This window comes from Lupinus angustifolius, chromosome LG17 (assembly GCF_001865875.1).
Source record: "Lupinus angustifolius cultivar Tanjil chromosome LG17, LupAngTanjil_v1.0, whole genome shotgun sequence".
Taxonomy (NCBI): domain Eukaryota; kingdom Viridiplantae; phylum Streptophyta; class Magnoliopsida; order Fabales; family Fabaceae; genus Lupinus; species Lupinus angustifolius.
Genome location: NC_032025.1, coordinates 11676902 through 11692003, shown reverse-complemented (window position 1 = coordinate 11692003; position 15102 = coordinate 11676902). Strand labels below are relative to the sequence as shown.

The 15102-nt window shown below is 30.8% G+C and overlaps 2 protein-coding genes across 2 annotated transcripts; both read right to left on the bottom strand.

Moving 5' to 3' along the window:
* Positions 1692 to 5892, bottom strand: LOC109330995 (vacuolar iron transporter 1-like). Its single transcript, XM_019565272.1, has 4 exons — positions 5555 to 5892; positions 5325 to 5410; positions 4979 to 5093; positions 1692 to 2120 (listed from the first exon to the last, which is right to left on the bottom strand). Exons 1-4 carry the CDS (start codon positions 5797 to 5799, stop codon positions 1823 to 1825), a joined length of 744 nt encoding a protein of 247 aa, XP_019420817.1. The 5' UTR covers positions 5800 to 5892; the 3' UTR covers positions 1692 to 1822.
* On the bottom strand, positions 14258 to 14803 carry LOC109330879. Its single transcript, XM_019565150.1, has one exon. The coding sequence runs from the start codon at positions 14801 to 14803 to the stop codon at positions 14258 to 14260; it is 546 nt and encodes a 181-aa protein (XP_019420695.1).

Sequence of the window (15102 nt, the reverse complement as noted above, 5' to 3'; positions counted from 1 at the left end):
TTTCTAGTGGGTATAGATGGCAAAATGGGCATTGGTTGGGAGTCTGCCCACATTGCCCATAATATTTTGCGAGCAGGGCATATAAATTTTGTCCGTTTGTTAACGAAGCTCGCAAACATTTCTAATGGGCTCGCGGGCATAATATAAGGAAAAAAGAAGAAAAATTTCAATAAATTATGATGTAATATGATTTAGTGTCTCAAAATTTGTGATATAATATGATTTAGTCAAGCTTACATAAAATATCAAAGTTTTTTAAAAATTTTGTTCTATTTTAACTACATTATTTAATTTATTTTTATTTTTATTATAATAATTTTTTAGTTTTAAATTATTCATCAATGTCTATGGACCACCCACATGCCTGTTAGCCCTTTTTTAAACGGGCAGGACATACATATGAACGCTTAAATTGTTGTGGGCATTTGCTGGCACATGCAAAACGAGCGAGACGGCTCATTTCCTAGTCCATTTTTTCATCTCTAGTGGTGGGTGGAGGTTGTTTTGGAGTAGTGTGGTGGCTCTAGCTAGCTTTTTGTGAGGGTTGCATTTGGGATTGTGGATTAATGGAGGGTGTATGATGGTGGGAGGTATGTTTGTGGGTGCTGATTCTATGTGGCTGGTAGGGTTTGCTTGATTTTTGGTGGTCACCATGGTGTAGGTAAGTCACAAACGGCACCAATGGTTCTAGATGGACGTAGTCTTAGACTCGTCAGTGGAGATACTTGAAAAGATTCTCTGACGATTAAGTCACTAAGACTAGAGAGGTAATGCTTGAGAGCAATAAATGAGATATGAGAAGTAAGTAGAGAATAATAATGACAAGTGATGAGTTCTAAGTGATACTTCCTATTGGGGGAGACCCTATTTATAGTGGTTAAATTTGATAATGTGGCTCTGGAGGGTACTGTTGGCATGACTGACCATCCTAGCTTATTGGGGGCTTCTTTTCTCATGTTAGGCGGCTTTGGTAGGGTTGTACTCTTTGCATAGCTAACTTGTAGCCTATGGCAGGTCTGACAGCCGTATTGCAGTCTGTCTTTGTTGTGTTGGCATGGGGTATGTGAGATTATAGGTGGCATGATAGTGCATTGTTGGTGGCGTGTTAGACAGGGAGTGGTCCTAACCCCAACCCGAGATGTTTGGTGTAAGAGGAACGACTCCGGCCAAGTCCTTTGATTGGTTATGTCCGGTCTTTGCTCAACTAAATGGGAGACCATCCCGAGTAGTTAAGATGTCCGATAACCAGGAAGGAACAATACTTGTGGATATTGTAATCCATTTCCTTCCCTAAGTCTTTATGCCACTATTTTTTTCTTAGAAATGTTTTAGTGGGCCATATTGTTAATGTATAATCATTCAAGAGGAAATATTGTAAAATATATGTATTTATTTTATAGTGGACGATTATTATATTCTTTAAGTCTCATCTCATTTTTTGTTTATTCTGCTTAAATTATAATATTTTAAATTGTGATTGTGGTATATCACAATTGCAGAAAATAAAAATAAAAAAGTGGCTAGTGTAATTATAATTGAGATTATGATGTTGTTACAAAGATTCCCAAAATCATAATATTGCAATTTTGAAATATAATTTAAAACATTGTGTAATTTAAAACTACTTAATTTTACCATGGTGAATTTCAATCCAAACTATCACAATAGTTGACATCAAAAGTTAAAAATGGGGTTGTATGAAACTTTATGACAAGGAAATGAATAGTTGAAACAACTAATAAATAATAGCAAAATAGAAAGTTTTAAAAGGGTAGTTTTTGTAGGAGACATTATTAGCATCGAAGTATATAAAACTTGAATCCTATGAATGGAAAGCCTTTGCCAAACCAAAAGCAGCTGCAGAGGCAATAGCACCAATTAGAGCAGTTTCTATAGCACTCCTGAAGGGTTTATTACCTGTGAAGTATCCCTTAGCAAAGCCAAAGATTAACAATGCAATCAAGGTAACCACAACTGAAAAAACAACTGCTTCTGCTGCACTTGGAATGAACATATAAGGAAGGAGAGGAACAATCCCACCCAATATGTAAGCAATGGCTATTGTCATTGCACTATACAATGCTCTTCTTGGATCTGGCTTCTCTAGTCCCAACTCAAACCTATCAAGCCAAGTAACAAGATGTTAATTATCTTGTTCAATAATAACATTCCTTAGTTATCTTAAGGAACAATGATCTGATATCCCAAAACATGTATAAAAGTATGTCACGCACCAATGAAAATATGTTATGTCAATTAAAAATTAAAGATTTATTATTTTTTATTTTTGCTTCATTATCATTAGTACATGAGAAAGTTTAGGACATATTTAGAACATATGATTTTCTTTCCATCTTAAGCACTAGGAAGGAATATTGTTCAAAAATGTTTATTGAACACCCACATGAGATATGACTCACGGCAGGTCCAGGTGCGCTACACATGAATTAATGAGGGTCTCAGGTAATTTTTGTATATACCCAAATAATTTTTTTTCTACACGACAAGTGTACAATTATTTTTTGTTTTTTAATTTTATTGTGTTACGAATTTTTATTCTAAACATAAATTAATTTAATATTTTGTTGGTTATAATAATATTGTTTTATATTATCATATTATTGATGTATAATTGAATTAAGAGTTCAATATTCCTAGTAAATAATAATAATTAAACATGTGTAGAAAATGTATTTTACATTTTCAACAACATTTGTATAAAATTTAATTTTTTTAAATTTATTGTAAAATATTACCAAATTAAATTCTTATAATGAGTAATCATTTTTATTTGGTAGTTGAGATTTGTTTTGGACTCTCAACTTTAAATCAAACTTTATATGTTTTATAAACTGGGGTATACTTTTTCCCCTCCCGGGCTGGATACGAGTGCTAGAGATTGAGAGGATGTCGTATAGGGTGTTCAAATAAATTGATTAAATATTATTTCATCTTTAGAAGTATGCCTGTAAACAACAAATGAGAGGATGTACATAAATTGGATATCCACATGTTTTAATTGTTTAGTTATTTTATCACAGTTACCTTTCCCATTTTTATTACACAAGACTGAACGTCAATATCCAATATATTTTGGGCCATATTTTTCTCTACCCAGTTATCATTTTGAGAATATTATGCAAATTCAAGTTCTATCCCCACAAATTTGACGGGACAATACTACTTAAACATGTCACACAATTTTTTTGGAAGATTATTTTGAGAGTTAGTTTACTTTATAATGAAATCCTTTATATAAATAAAAAAACTGAAACTTTCCTTCTTATTTTATTTAAGTGGATATAAAAGTTCACTAATTAACATTGATGTTAATCAATCATATCTCTACCAAAAACCCAACTGAATTCTCTAGTATTTATTAGATTGAAAGTTAAATATCCAAAAACAATATTTATTGAAAGAAACAGTCAAAATTTAGTTTATTTATTTTTCTCTATTTTTTTTAAGAGTCAGTTCACAATTTGGTCATAATAGCACCCAATAATTATCCCCTTCCCTTCCCCTTTTTTCTTTCCAGTTTTCACTCTCCATTCCAAGCGGAGTATACAAATTAGTTGAAACCCTAAGTTTGATTTAACAGGACCGCACATGACCAAATTTTGGACCATATGACATTGTCCTTATTCAAAAAATTATCAAAGTAATATAGTTTTTATAAAATCCATGCTTGTCATGCACAAGTTATTTGTTTATTCAATTACACAATATAAGACTCATGTCTTTCATGTACGAGTTCATATTATATTTTTTTCTTTTACCTGAATTTGTATCTCCTATGCACGGATCCTAATTTTTCATATTTCAACAATCTCATGGATGCAAACTACCAATCCTATGTATGTAAATCTGGTGGATGACATCTAAGTCCTATGTACCAATCTGGTGCCTCATATACACTAGTGCCTCATGTATTGATTAATTACTAGAAGATCTTAGGAAGAGAAGAGAATAACTATTGAAAAAGAAGAAATGGAAGTGAGAGAGTGGAAGAGGGCTTGTATTTATAGCATGAGATGAGAGTGCCATTTTCGACCTCATTTTCCATTTTGCTAAGTAAGGTGAAGCTTCTAGATCCTGAAAGTAACCCACAATATTTTTATTCTTTTCAATAATCATCATTGACCAACCTTCTACTAGATCATGAATTCACCAAATTCATGCCCCAAACTCTTTCCTATTATGTTCTTCTCCATGTCTCCTTATTTTAATAAATGTGATATATATGCTACTATATATTCACTATTCATTTTATTTTTCCTATTTATATTTAAAAGTCAAAAATTAATATGCATATAAAATTTAATGACAATATAAAAAATATTTTAATAGTAAAAAATGCATGTGAGAATATAATTTTTTTCTCTATTTTAATATACTTTAATGGTATATCTCTCTGCACTAATGAATACCTATGATTAAAACAATAATTATCTCTCTGCAGTGGTGCCTCAATTAAACAATACATGAGGCACTCGTAAATATGAGATATGAGATTGGTATATAGAACTTCATCCATAAGATTAAGAAGGAAAAAAATTAAAACTCGTGCGTAGAAAATAGGAGTTCAGGTGAGAGAAAAAATATAATATAAACTCATATATAGGAGATATAAGTCTTGTATTGTGTAATTGAATAAACAAATAATTTGTACATGGCAATCAAGAGTTCTATAAAAACTATATCATTTAATAATTTTTTAAAAAGTTGCACTATAAACATAATAATCTGGTTACATAAAGTTTCCGTTGGATACCTACTTCAAGCCAACCCAGCCATTATAGAAATTCACTTTATATTCCTATAACATGGTGTCACTATAGTCTATAGCTAATTAAAATATTTTCAAAAGGAATGATTACTTTTTTTTGGTTGAAATTTAAAAAAAAATATAACGCCATGTTTACTTTTCTTGCATGTTTGGTGAATGAGTAGAGATAGTGAATTATATTAGACTTACTTCATCATGAAATCCAACCATGCTTCAGGATTCTTTCTGAGAGAATTCACCACAGGTCTATATTCATGTTCTTCAATCCCATATTGAGCCAGAATTTCTGCTACCTCTGCCGCTTCTGATTTTTTTATACAAAACAAACATATGAATATAATGAAACATGTTATCCTAGAATACAAAATTACATGTTATCCCAGAAAAGTAATATGATAATATATGAGTTGAATTCAAAATACTTTATTTTAACTTTTTAACTATGGTGTAACAAAATATTTATGCATGGTCAATCATAAAAAGATAAAAAAAATTATAAAAAGAATTAAAAAGAATAAAATAAGAAAGTGTATACCAGTATCAGGTACAGCAACGATTTCGTCTTGCTCCCTTTTCAGTTCTCTCGCGTAATGATCAGCTTCACTCTTTGCTGCCAGATGCCTAGCACAATGCAACATTAATTTGAACCGTTTCGTTGCTAAGAAAATCTCACAATATTTTAATTTTACGCAAAATATACAAAAATGTAATACTCTATAAAACAACCAGTGTTTTAAATTGCAATTCGTAATAGATAATAAGTACCCGCCAAGTCCCATGGAGATGGCACCAGCTGCAACTTCGGCTATGCCTGCGGTGAGGACAATGGTGGAGGTGGCATTAGCGCCTGAGAGACCAGCGGCGAGGGCGAAAGGAACGGTGAGTCCGTCGGAGACACCGATAATGATGTCACGGACGACGTCGCCGGCAGTGAAGTGATTCTCGGTGTGCTTGTTGAGAAGGCTCTCTTTCTCAGGTTCAATGCTTGTTATGTGTTCGGTGCTACCCATTTGTGTGAAGTGGTATTGGTGTTTAACTATGTAATTGTTATGCTGCAAACCAAACGCAATGTTGGTGCTGTTAATTTTGATTCTGCAGCTTTGTTGTTGTTAAAATGCATATAAATACACTTACGTCGTTGGGGCTCGGATCCTCTCCGGTACTGGAGGGTCTAATACTGGAATGTGAGGCCCAAATTTATTTTATCATTTATAATAAATTTTTGTCTAAAAATATTTTAAAGTTTGAATCATCAATTTTTTTTTTTTAATTCACATGTCAAAGTCTTATGTGGTACTAGACCCTCCTATAATACGCATTTTCATATGTCAGGTGGTGCAGCTTATGTTTTAGTCTTAAAATTTTGATTACTAAGACCCTGTTTATGTAGGATGAACATACATTTCTTCCTTAGCCTTTCCCGTCCAATAATATGGATATGTAAATGTTCTATTTCATTTTAACAAAGAGAATGAAAAGACAAATAAGAATGAATAATTTTTAATATATATAACACCATATCATTTGGTGGGATAGAGTTGGGAAAACCAACTTGGGAAATCTAATTTTCATCCCTATTTATGGAGTATAACTATTTTAATCTAAATTTTAGTTAATATGATGAGTAATTAATGTTAGCATTCTCATTTGATAATTAAATTTATATCGATATTTATTTTAAATTCATACATATCAATCTTGCATATTATAGGATCATTCCCAATTCAAGACATTTAAGATTTTAGTCTACATTCCTTCATATATAATTAGTAAATATCATATAGTTTTTAAATAACATATATAAATATATAATATATATATATATATATATATAAATATGTGATATTTTAAGTGAAATAGTGAATACAATCATGAGTGAGAAATGAAAAACAATTATGATAAGAGTTATTAAATCTTCATAATAAATGAGTCAACATGTCACTTAATACTCATATAAAATTTAAATTTGAAGTTAAAACTTTAAAAGAAAGAAATTGGAGTGAATACTAGTCTCTCCCGATCAAACAAATTAAAAGAATAATATGAGGAGAAAAAATGATTTTTATAATATAGGGTTTGACTATTGTAGAATGTATGGATTACCATTTCATTTTTATGTATTGATTTTTTATTTCTTTTCCAAATTGTTATTTCCGCAATATTTTTCTATTAAAGACTCATCATAACAATAAACTATTGTATGATAAATTACGAATATTCTTCTCATGATCAAGTACAAACTTTAAATTTTAATATATATACAGCGATCATATCACCTTGTATATAAAAAAACTCATATTTTTAGATGTGTGACTATTCTTTCCACAATATCAAATATTTAATTTTTTGGTATTTCACTTGAAAACACAATATATATTTGAGTATTTTATGATAAACAATATTTGTATACTTATTTGGAATTATAGAATCACCAGAACAACTAATTATTGTTTGCTAAATTATGAATATTCTAGAAACATTTTAAATCAATATATGGAGATTTGACTTCTTTTTTTCTCTTCATTCATCCTCATGATCTTCCCAGAAGAGAAAAAAATCCTGAAAATTATTTTAAAGCTACCTAACATCAAGATTTCATATTAAAAAGATAAATAGACATGTCACTTAATATTTTTAAAACTTTAATTAAAAAACCAAAAACATGCTAAACATAAATTTAAAAATAACCCTAAATTAAAAATAAATAGTCGGCTGTTTTAAAAAAATAAAAAATTTAAAAATAAAGAAACGACATCAATTACTTGAAAATTCAAACCATAAGATTTAATTTTTTTTTAAAAGAAACAAAAATAACATTATTAATATTTCAAACCATAACATTAACATAAAAAATAAATACTAATTTGCTTTTAATTGCATTTATCAAATTCTCTTTCACAGCCATGAACGTTTACTTACTCAAAGACGTTTAGAACGATAATCTGAATGTGTGGCGAGGATGTAGGTTTTCAGAGATGTGGCAGAGTATTTGATTATGTATGTAGGAAATAAGAAGATAGGTGAAATTATATCACATATATTCACATTCACACTATTCAATACAAATATTTCAATAAAAACAATTTATTTATTTATATATATATATATATATATATATATATATAATTTTAAAAACAAGTATGAAAATAATAAAATAATCATTTTCAAATTATATCGAGTGCGTGCCTATTTTTCTCTTGATAATAAACATTTTACAAATGACAATGATGGGAAAATAGGTATGAGAGTTGTCTCCAGCTACATTACATATCATGTTGGGCATAACTTTAAGGCTAAAACTAATGACAATGATGGAAAACTAATTAAAAAGAATTTATTACACTCACCCATTTGGTCCGTTGGATTCAAGAAAATAAATGACTGAGATTGAGTGTAACTAGTGTAATTTAATTTGGATGTAAAGAGATCTCTTATTTATAAGGAGAAACCTGTATACACTCAAGTTAAGTTACACTAGTTATAATCAATCTCAACCATTCATTTTCTTAAATACAATGGACCAAAATGGTGAAACTTAAAAGTTATTTAAGATTTATTTTTTTGTCTCTCATCACTTGTTTTACTCACCATTTTGGTTCATTAGATTTAAGAAAATCAATGGTTGATATTGAATGTAACTAGTGTAACTTAACTTGGGTATAAACAGGTCTATTTACACCCAATTTAAGTTACATTAATTGTACCTAATCTCAGTCATTCATTTTCTTGCATCCAACAGACCAAATGAGTGAAACTTAAAAGTTATTTAAAATTTCTGTTTTTCTCTCTCGCCACTTGTTGACTTAAAATAGATGTAAGAAAATGAATGACCGGGATTGAGTGTAACTAGTGTAACTTAAAATAGATGTAAACAGATATATCCTCTTATTTATATATATATATATTACATACAAATTACAATTTTATGTCTTTACCATATTTTTAAGTTTCATAATATAACATTGCATTAAAAATAAAAATAAAAAAGAACATAACAATATGCTCAAATGACTTAAAATTACATATTATCTTTGTCGGATAAAAAATCAAACACCTAATAACTATGAATATAAATTCATCTAATATATAATGGTTTCAAACTAGTTTGGAACTTAGATTTCGAAGAAATTTTTGTTGAGAGTGAATGTCTTGAAGCAGTGCATATTATTCCTGATGGTGTTCATATTTGCTTGGACAATATTTTGCTTATTGTCTCTAATATTCATTATTGGGTAACTCACAATTGGAAAATTGAAATTAAGTTTGTTACCCGATAGGCTAATAAAGTTGCAAATTTTATGATTAAGCTTGGGTCATCAGCTCCGCAAGACTGTCAATCTTGTATGAATCTTGATCTCTTCCCCCAATTTCAGTTTTGTTTTTATTTCCATTGTACCAAAAAATAAAAAATTAAAGGAGAATATGATGGATAACAGTAAAAGCTTTTTGTATTCATTGAAATGTCTACAGACTTTCCATTTTGCCCATTTGAGAAGCTCGCGGGTGAAAAGGACATATTTGACAATCATTTTTGGGTAGATGAGCAGATTATTCAAGTTTTGTCCACTCAATAAGTATGGGCGGGCCCATGAGTTGACCTAAATTGCAAATGGTAGGCTCAACCTAGATTGTCATGTGTGGGGACGATGCTATGTGCACTTGAGGGTGTGCAATGCACACCCTGGATTTTTCATATTTTTTTCAAAAAAAAATGTATACCATCTAAGTTCAAAATTTATTTTTTAAGGAAACTGCTATAAATATGAAATTTAAGGAACTTAGAAGCTTCAAATCGTTTCTTCAAGACAAATATTGAGTTACTTATTTATATATCTTGTTTGAGTTTAGTCAATTTATTCTCTAGTTTTGAAATGACAAAATTGATTGAATCTGCTAAGTTTATCCACAAGATTCTTATTAAACTTGAGAATTACATCATTAGAATGAATAAAAAAGTTGAACCAAAGGAATCAAGAATTTTCCAGATAAGTTGGTTCAAAATAAAAAACATATTGTTTATGTATCTATTACTTTATCTCTTCTATTGTATTTAGCAATACTACAACAGTAATAAAAAACTTTTTCAACTATGAAGATTGTGAAAAATAGATGATTAATCGAATGTGAGATGCTTAAATGAATGATATTTTAATAATTTATATTAAGCGATAAATAACATTGACAATAAATTATCATTCAATGATTTTAAAATATGAAATACTTATTTGATTATATATATATATATATATATTTAAATTTTGTGATTTTGATATTAATATTTTTATTTTTTTTATATCGGTGATATTTATTATTTTAATTTTTAATATATGTTATGCATCCTATTTCCAAGTCTTAAATCTATCACTAGTAAGGTGGTAGTGGTTAGCAAGTAGAATTTAAAAAAATAGGTGGACACCATGTAAAATGTAGTATTTCTTTTTATTAAATTCTTCTTGAATATATTTATGGGCTAATTTGTTTCCATTAACCTCATTTATTTTTATTTTAGATTATATCATTTTTTTGTAATTCTTATTTGGTAGGTAATTTCAAACCAATAAATTTAATGTTAATAATCATGTTGATTAATGATTCTCACGTCTACTACATTTATTTTGTAGATTAGTTTTTGTTGAATTAAAAACGTTTTTATATATTTTTATTCATCCTTGTTAATAAATGCTAATATGTATTTCATACGTGTAAAGCATAATAGCTACACTAGTTTAAGTAATTTTTTTTTGGTACATCGGAAATTAAAAAAATAAAGAAAGCAACTAGAGCAAGTGAGAAAGATCCATCTAGAGAATGTGCAGAGTTCCTAGGATGGAGAGTCCTAGATTTTCAAGTCATCTTGATGCCCCATACTAAGTTTAGCCATGTAATTCGTCATCATAGTCCCTTCTTTGTAGATATGTTGAAGATGAACTCTCAATTCCTCCTAAGCAGCCCACATGTGTTATGAAGTACGCCAAGAATAGGATCCAAGCGAATTTACACCTTCTCGGTAATGATATGGATAACTTCAAGACAATCACTCTCCGATGTAACCTGTTGATGACCCAACTTCCAAGTTAAGTTGAGACCATGCTCAATGGCCAAGAGTTCGGCTTGGATAGAAGAACCACTTTCAAAATGACCATTGATACCAGATAACCAAATTCCATCCTGATTATGAAGAACACCACCTCCTCTAATCAAATGATCTTGAAGTCTACAACTACCATCCACATTGAGCTTAACCCTTTCAGCTTCTAGACGATACCAATGAACATTTGGCAGGGTTTCTTTAGTTGTCATTATATAAATAATGCACCAATCCTTGTAGTTGTGGTGAACATTCCTAGAGACATATAGATATCACAAGTCATGTCTCCAAAGATTGTATGGTTTCGCCACCTCCAAGACCACCATATGTATGCTAAGAAGAGACACCAATTTAGGATTCTCACATGAGTTTCCATCCAAGACAGGAAAGATTGATTACTCTAGAAGGTTTGACTATTGAAACCCAGACGATGCCAAAGAAGAGCAGAGTTCCTACAACCTCTGAAGGTGTGAAGAAGATCTTCATTAGAAGTGTTACATCTTTCACAAAGAAGCGTAACCGACAAAGAGAGATAGTGGGCAAAGAATTATGAATAGAGAACCAAAGAATAAACTTAACTTTTTCTGGGACATAAATTCTCCATAACCAACTCCAAATGGAATGGGAAGGGGTGCGAACTTCATTGCTCTTGAGCCACCAATGACCCGAATTTGTCGTGTAACAGCCAGACACGTTGTCAACCCAACACCAACCGCATGAATTATGAGATCTGATCACTTAGTTTAAGTATGCATATATGTTATATAGTTTTTGGTACTACTAATGGTATCTCATTACTTTATGGATAAAGAACTAATATCTTTTAAGGTGTGTGACTGCCTTTCTCAACATGTATCGCTCATAGAAATTATATTATTGACCTTTTGGTCATCCTCAGAATCTAGCGGAGCCTTATACCACTAAACAAAGATAAGTCTAGCGGGCAATTGTGTTTGTGATTCAGGAATGAAGATTAGTTATCTCATTTTGTATTCTCATTTGTGTCTCAATTCAATTAGAAAGTGATACTTAATTACAAAGATAAATCATAAAAATGTAAAAAAAAAATTATATTACTTATTATAATTTGATTAGCTAAGTACATGGAGATTAAAAATTTTTGGTACTTGAGATCTTTGTATGTGACTTAGACCCTTCAAATATGAAATTGTGGGCTTTATATGCACAATGATATACCTTTAATGTCTTTTCATCAAATATTATTCAAATCGTCTTAATTGTCTGGAACAATATATAATTCATCCATCAGAAACATTAAGTCTAACTTTTGAATATATAATTGATGATTGACATTATTATATATATCGTAATTAATGAATTTAAACCAACTTTAGATTCATATACACATTGTAATTTCTAAAGTACAAGCTACATTTTATGTTAGTGGAGTCCCAATCACATATAACATGGTGAGTAAATTTATAATATATGGTATAATAGGTTTTATGACTAAATGCTATATAATCAAGTATCCGATAAGGCTGAATATACGTGATAGACAATTAAGTTATTTAAATATAATGTCAACGGTGTAATCCCTATCATGTGTATATAAGGTAAAACTTAGGAAAAGCATGTAGGGACAGTTTTGAAAACTGCCAGAGGTAGGGGCTGAACAAAATTAATACATACAAGTATGTAAAATAATTTTGTAAATGTGGTCTTACTTTAAAAAAATACTTGTATATAAATAGTAAAGACTTGTATAAAATATATATAAGCAACAAAGGGAACAATCATATATAAAAACATAAATAAATTTAATCTTAAATGTAATTTTTTTATTTAAAAATGCTATGTTTATAAAACTTATTTTGAAAAGTTAAACTTTTAAGAGAAGCTTATATACTAACTCATGCGTTAAAGTTTTTTTTCTTCCAATCCTTATGCGTTGAAGTTTTTTAATCATTAAATTATCATCCCTACAATGTAAACCACATATGCTCCTTCAGTGAATTTCACATTAATTGTTTTCATGAATAGTGTTTGATCTATTAGATAAGTGATGACAACGTTCATAATGAATTAGCTACAACTGTGAGAATAGTGGTAGTGTGGTAAGAGGGGAATAAATTGAAATGTTATGACCTGTCTAATATTTCCTGTCCTTATAATTGCATTATTATGTTTGTGAGTTGAGTTTTAGAGAGTAAAAATATAAAGAGAATAATTTGGAACCATCTCAAATTTTCACTATTTTATTTTATGACTCTCAAGTTTTTTCTCAATTATTTCCCATTAATAACTCAACTCATAATTAGACACTTATATGGTTCAAACCATGTTTATATATGAATAATATGATACTAACCCAAGTCTATATTTTACCACTTTTTATCATTCTAGTTTAATTTTGAATTTTGTTAGTGTCATTACTTAATATGCCTCCTTGAGAAACAACAAACTAAAATTAAAGTAAACAAGTTTATTTACCTAATTTTGAACATCATTCTTTCATTAATATCTTCTGATATTTTGATTTTCATTTTACTTTAAATATTGGTCTAGTAATGTAGTATCCTATTAGATTCCTGAAAAGTTAAAATGTCAACTGTTCAATTCCTATGAGCAATATTTGTTGAAATGAACAATCACACATATCAAATAGATTAATTTCTTACATATAGAATGAAAATATATCGTTGGTAGTAAGAAAAAAGTGAAGATTCTTTTGTACTAGAGAAATGATCAACTAAAATTAAGTAATAAAGAGATCCATTTGTTGATTTGATAGGAGCAGGGCCCCATACATCTGAGTAGAGGAGTTCCACTGGTTTAGTGCTGTGAAGATGATGACTAGAGAATGGGAGCTTGTGACTCTTGGCACAAAGGCAAGAGATGCAATCATAGGTAGCAGGAGGTATTAGAGGAATAAAGCTGTGATTTGCCAGATGCTTGATTATTTTGATTGAAGGATGACCAAGTTTGTGATGCCATGTTGAAGTAGATTGAAGACTAGTGAGGTGAGAATGAGGTGAAGGAGTTGTGTTGTTGTTGGACGGTATGTGGTAGAGGTCCTGTTTAAGAGGTCCTTGTAGTAGTGTTTGGCCCGAAGTCAGGTCCTTAACAATGAAGCAACCAGAGAAGAATTCAACAGAGCATTGGTTAATTTGACATAGTTTAGAAACAGATACAAGATTACTGGTTATATTAGGGACACACAAGACTTGTTTAAGAGACAAAGATTTAGTGTTGGTTGGTATTTTAGTGTGTCCAATGTGAGTTATTTGCAAACCTGAGCCATCTGCAACAAGTACTTGATCTGAGCCTGGGTATGTGTTTGCCAATGTTAGTTGTTGTAGGTCTAGGTCCTGAGTGATATGGTGAGATGCTCCAATGTCCATGATCCAACTAGAGTTCTACATTGGTGAGGTATGAGTGGCCATGTGAACTGAGGGCCTTGTCCCATGCCTCTTAGGATAACCATGTATTTTGTAACATTTCTTTGCACTGTGGCCTGGTCTTTCACAGAATTGGCAGACTACTTGCTGGATAGAGTTATGTAATGTTGAGGGTGTGGGAACATTGTATGTAGGTTTGTACCTTTTTTGCCCTCTGAATCTTGTAGCTGCATGTGTTGTAGGGATCAGAGGAGTGGATTGTTGATGGTTGTCACGGGATAGAATTGTTTCAAAATCCATTAACTTCTCATGTAGTTCAGCATAGGTGATTGGAGTCTCTCTGCTGCATAATGCTGCAGAGATTTCTTTGTAGTCTGTACTCAGACCATTGAGTGTGTGAATAACTAGATCTGTGCTATCTAGAGGGTTGTCAATGATGGCTAGTTCATCAGCAATGGCCTTGATCCCTTGAAGATAGATAGCCATAGGTTGTGTGCCTTTGGTGAAAGTGGTGATCTTTTGCTTGAGGGCCATGATGCGCACTCTGGATCTGCTAGCATACATGGTTTTCAAGGTCTCTCATGCTTGTAAGGAAGATTGGACCATGCCAAGGTGAGTGACAACGGTTGCAGCCACAAAGGAGATAATTCCATGCAGGATGAGTTGATCCTAACGAATCCAGTGTGTGTATGCTGGATTGATGAGGGATGAGTTTGCATCCAAGTGTTTGGGTGGACAGATGATGTTGCCATTGATGTATCCTAAGAGATCATATCCTATTAGAAGGGATATGAATTGCAGACGCCAAGCTGGATAATTCTCTCTATCAAGTTTAATATAAAGTTGTGAGCCAACATTGAGAA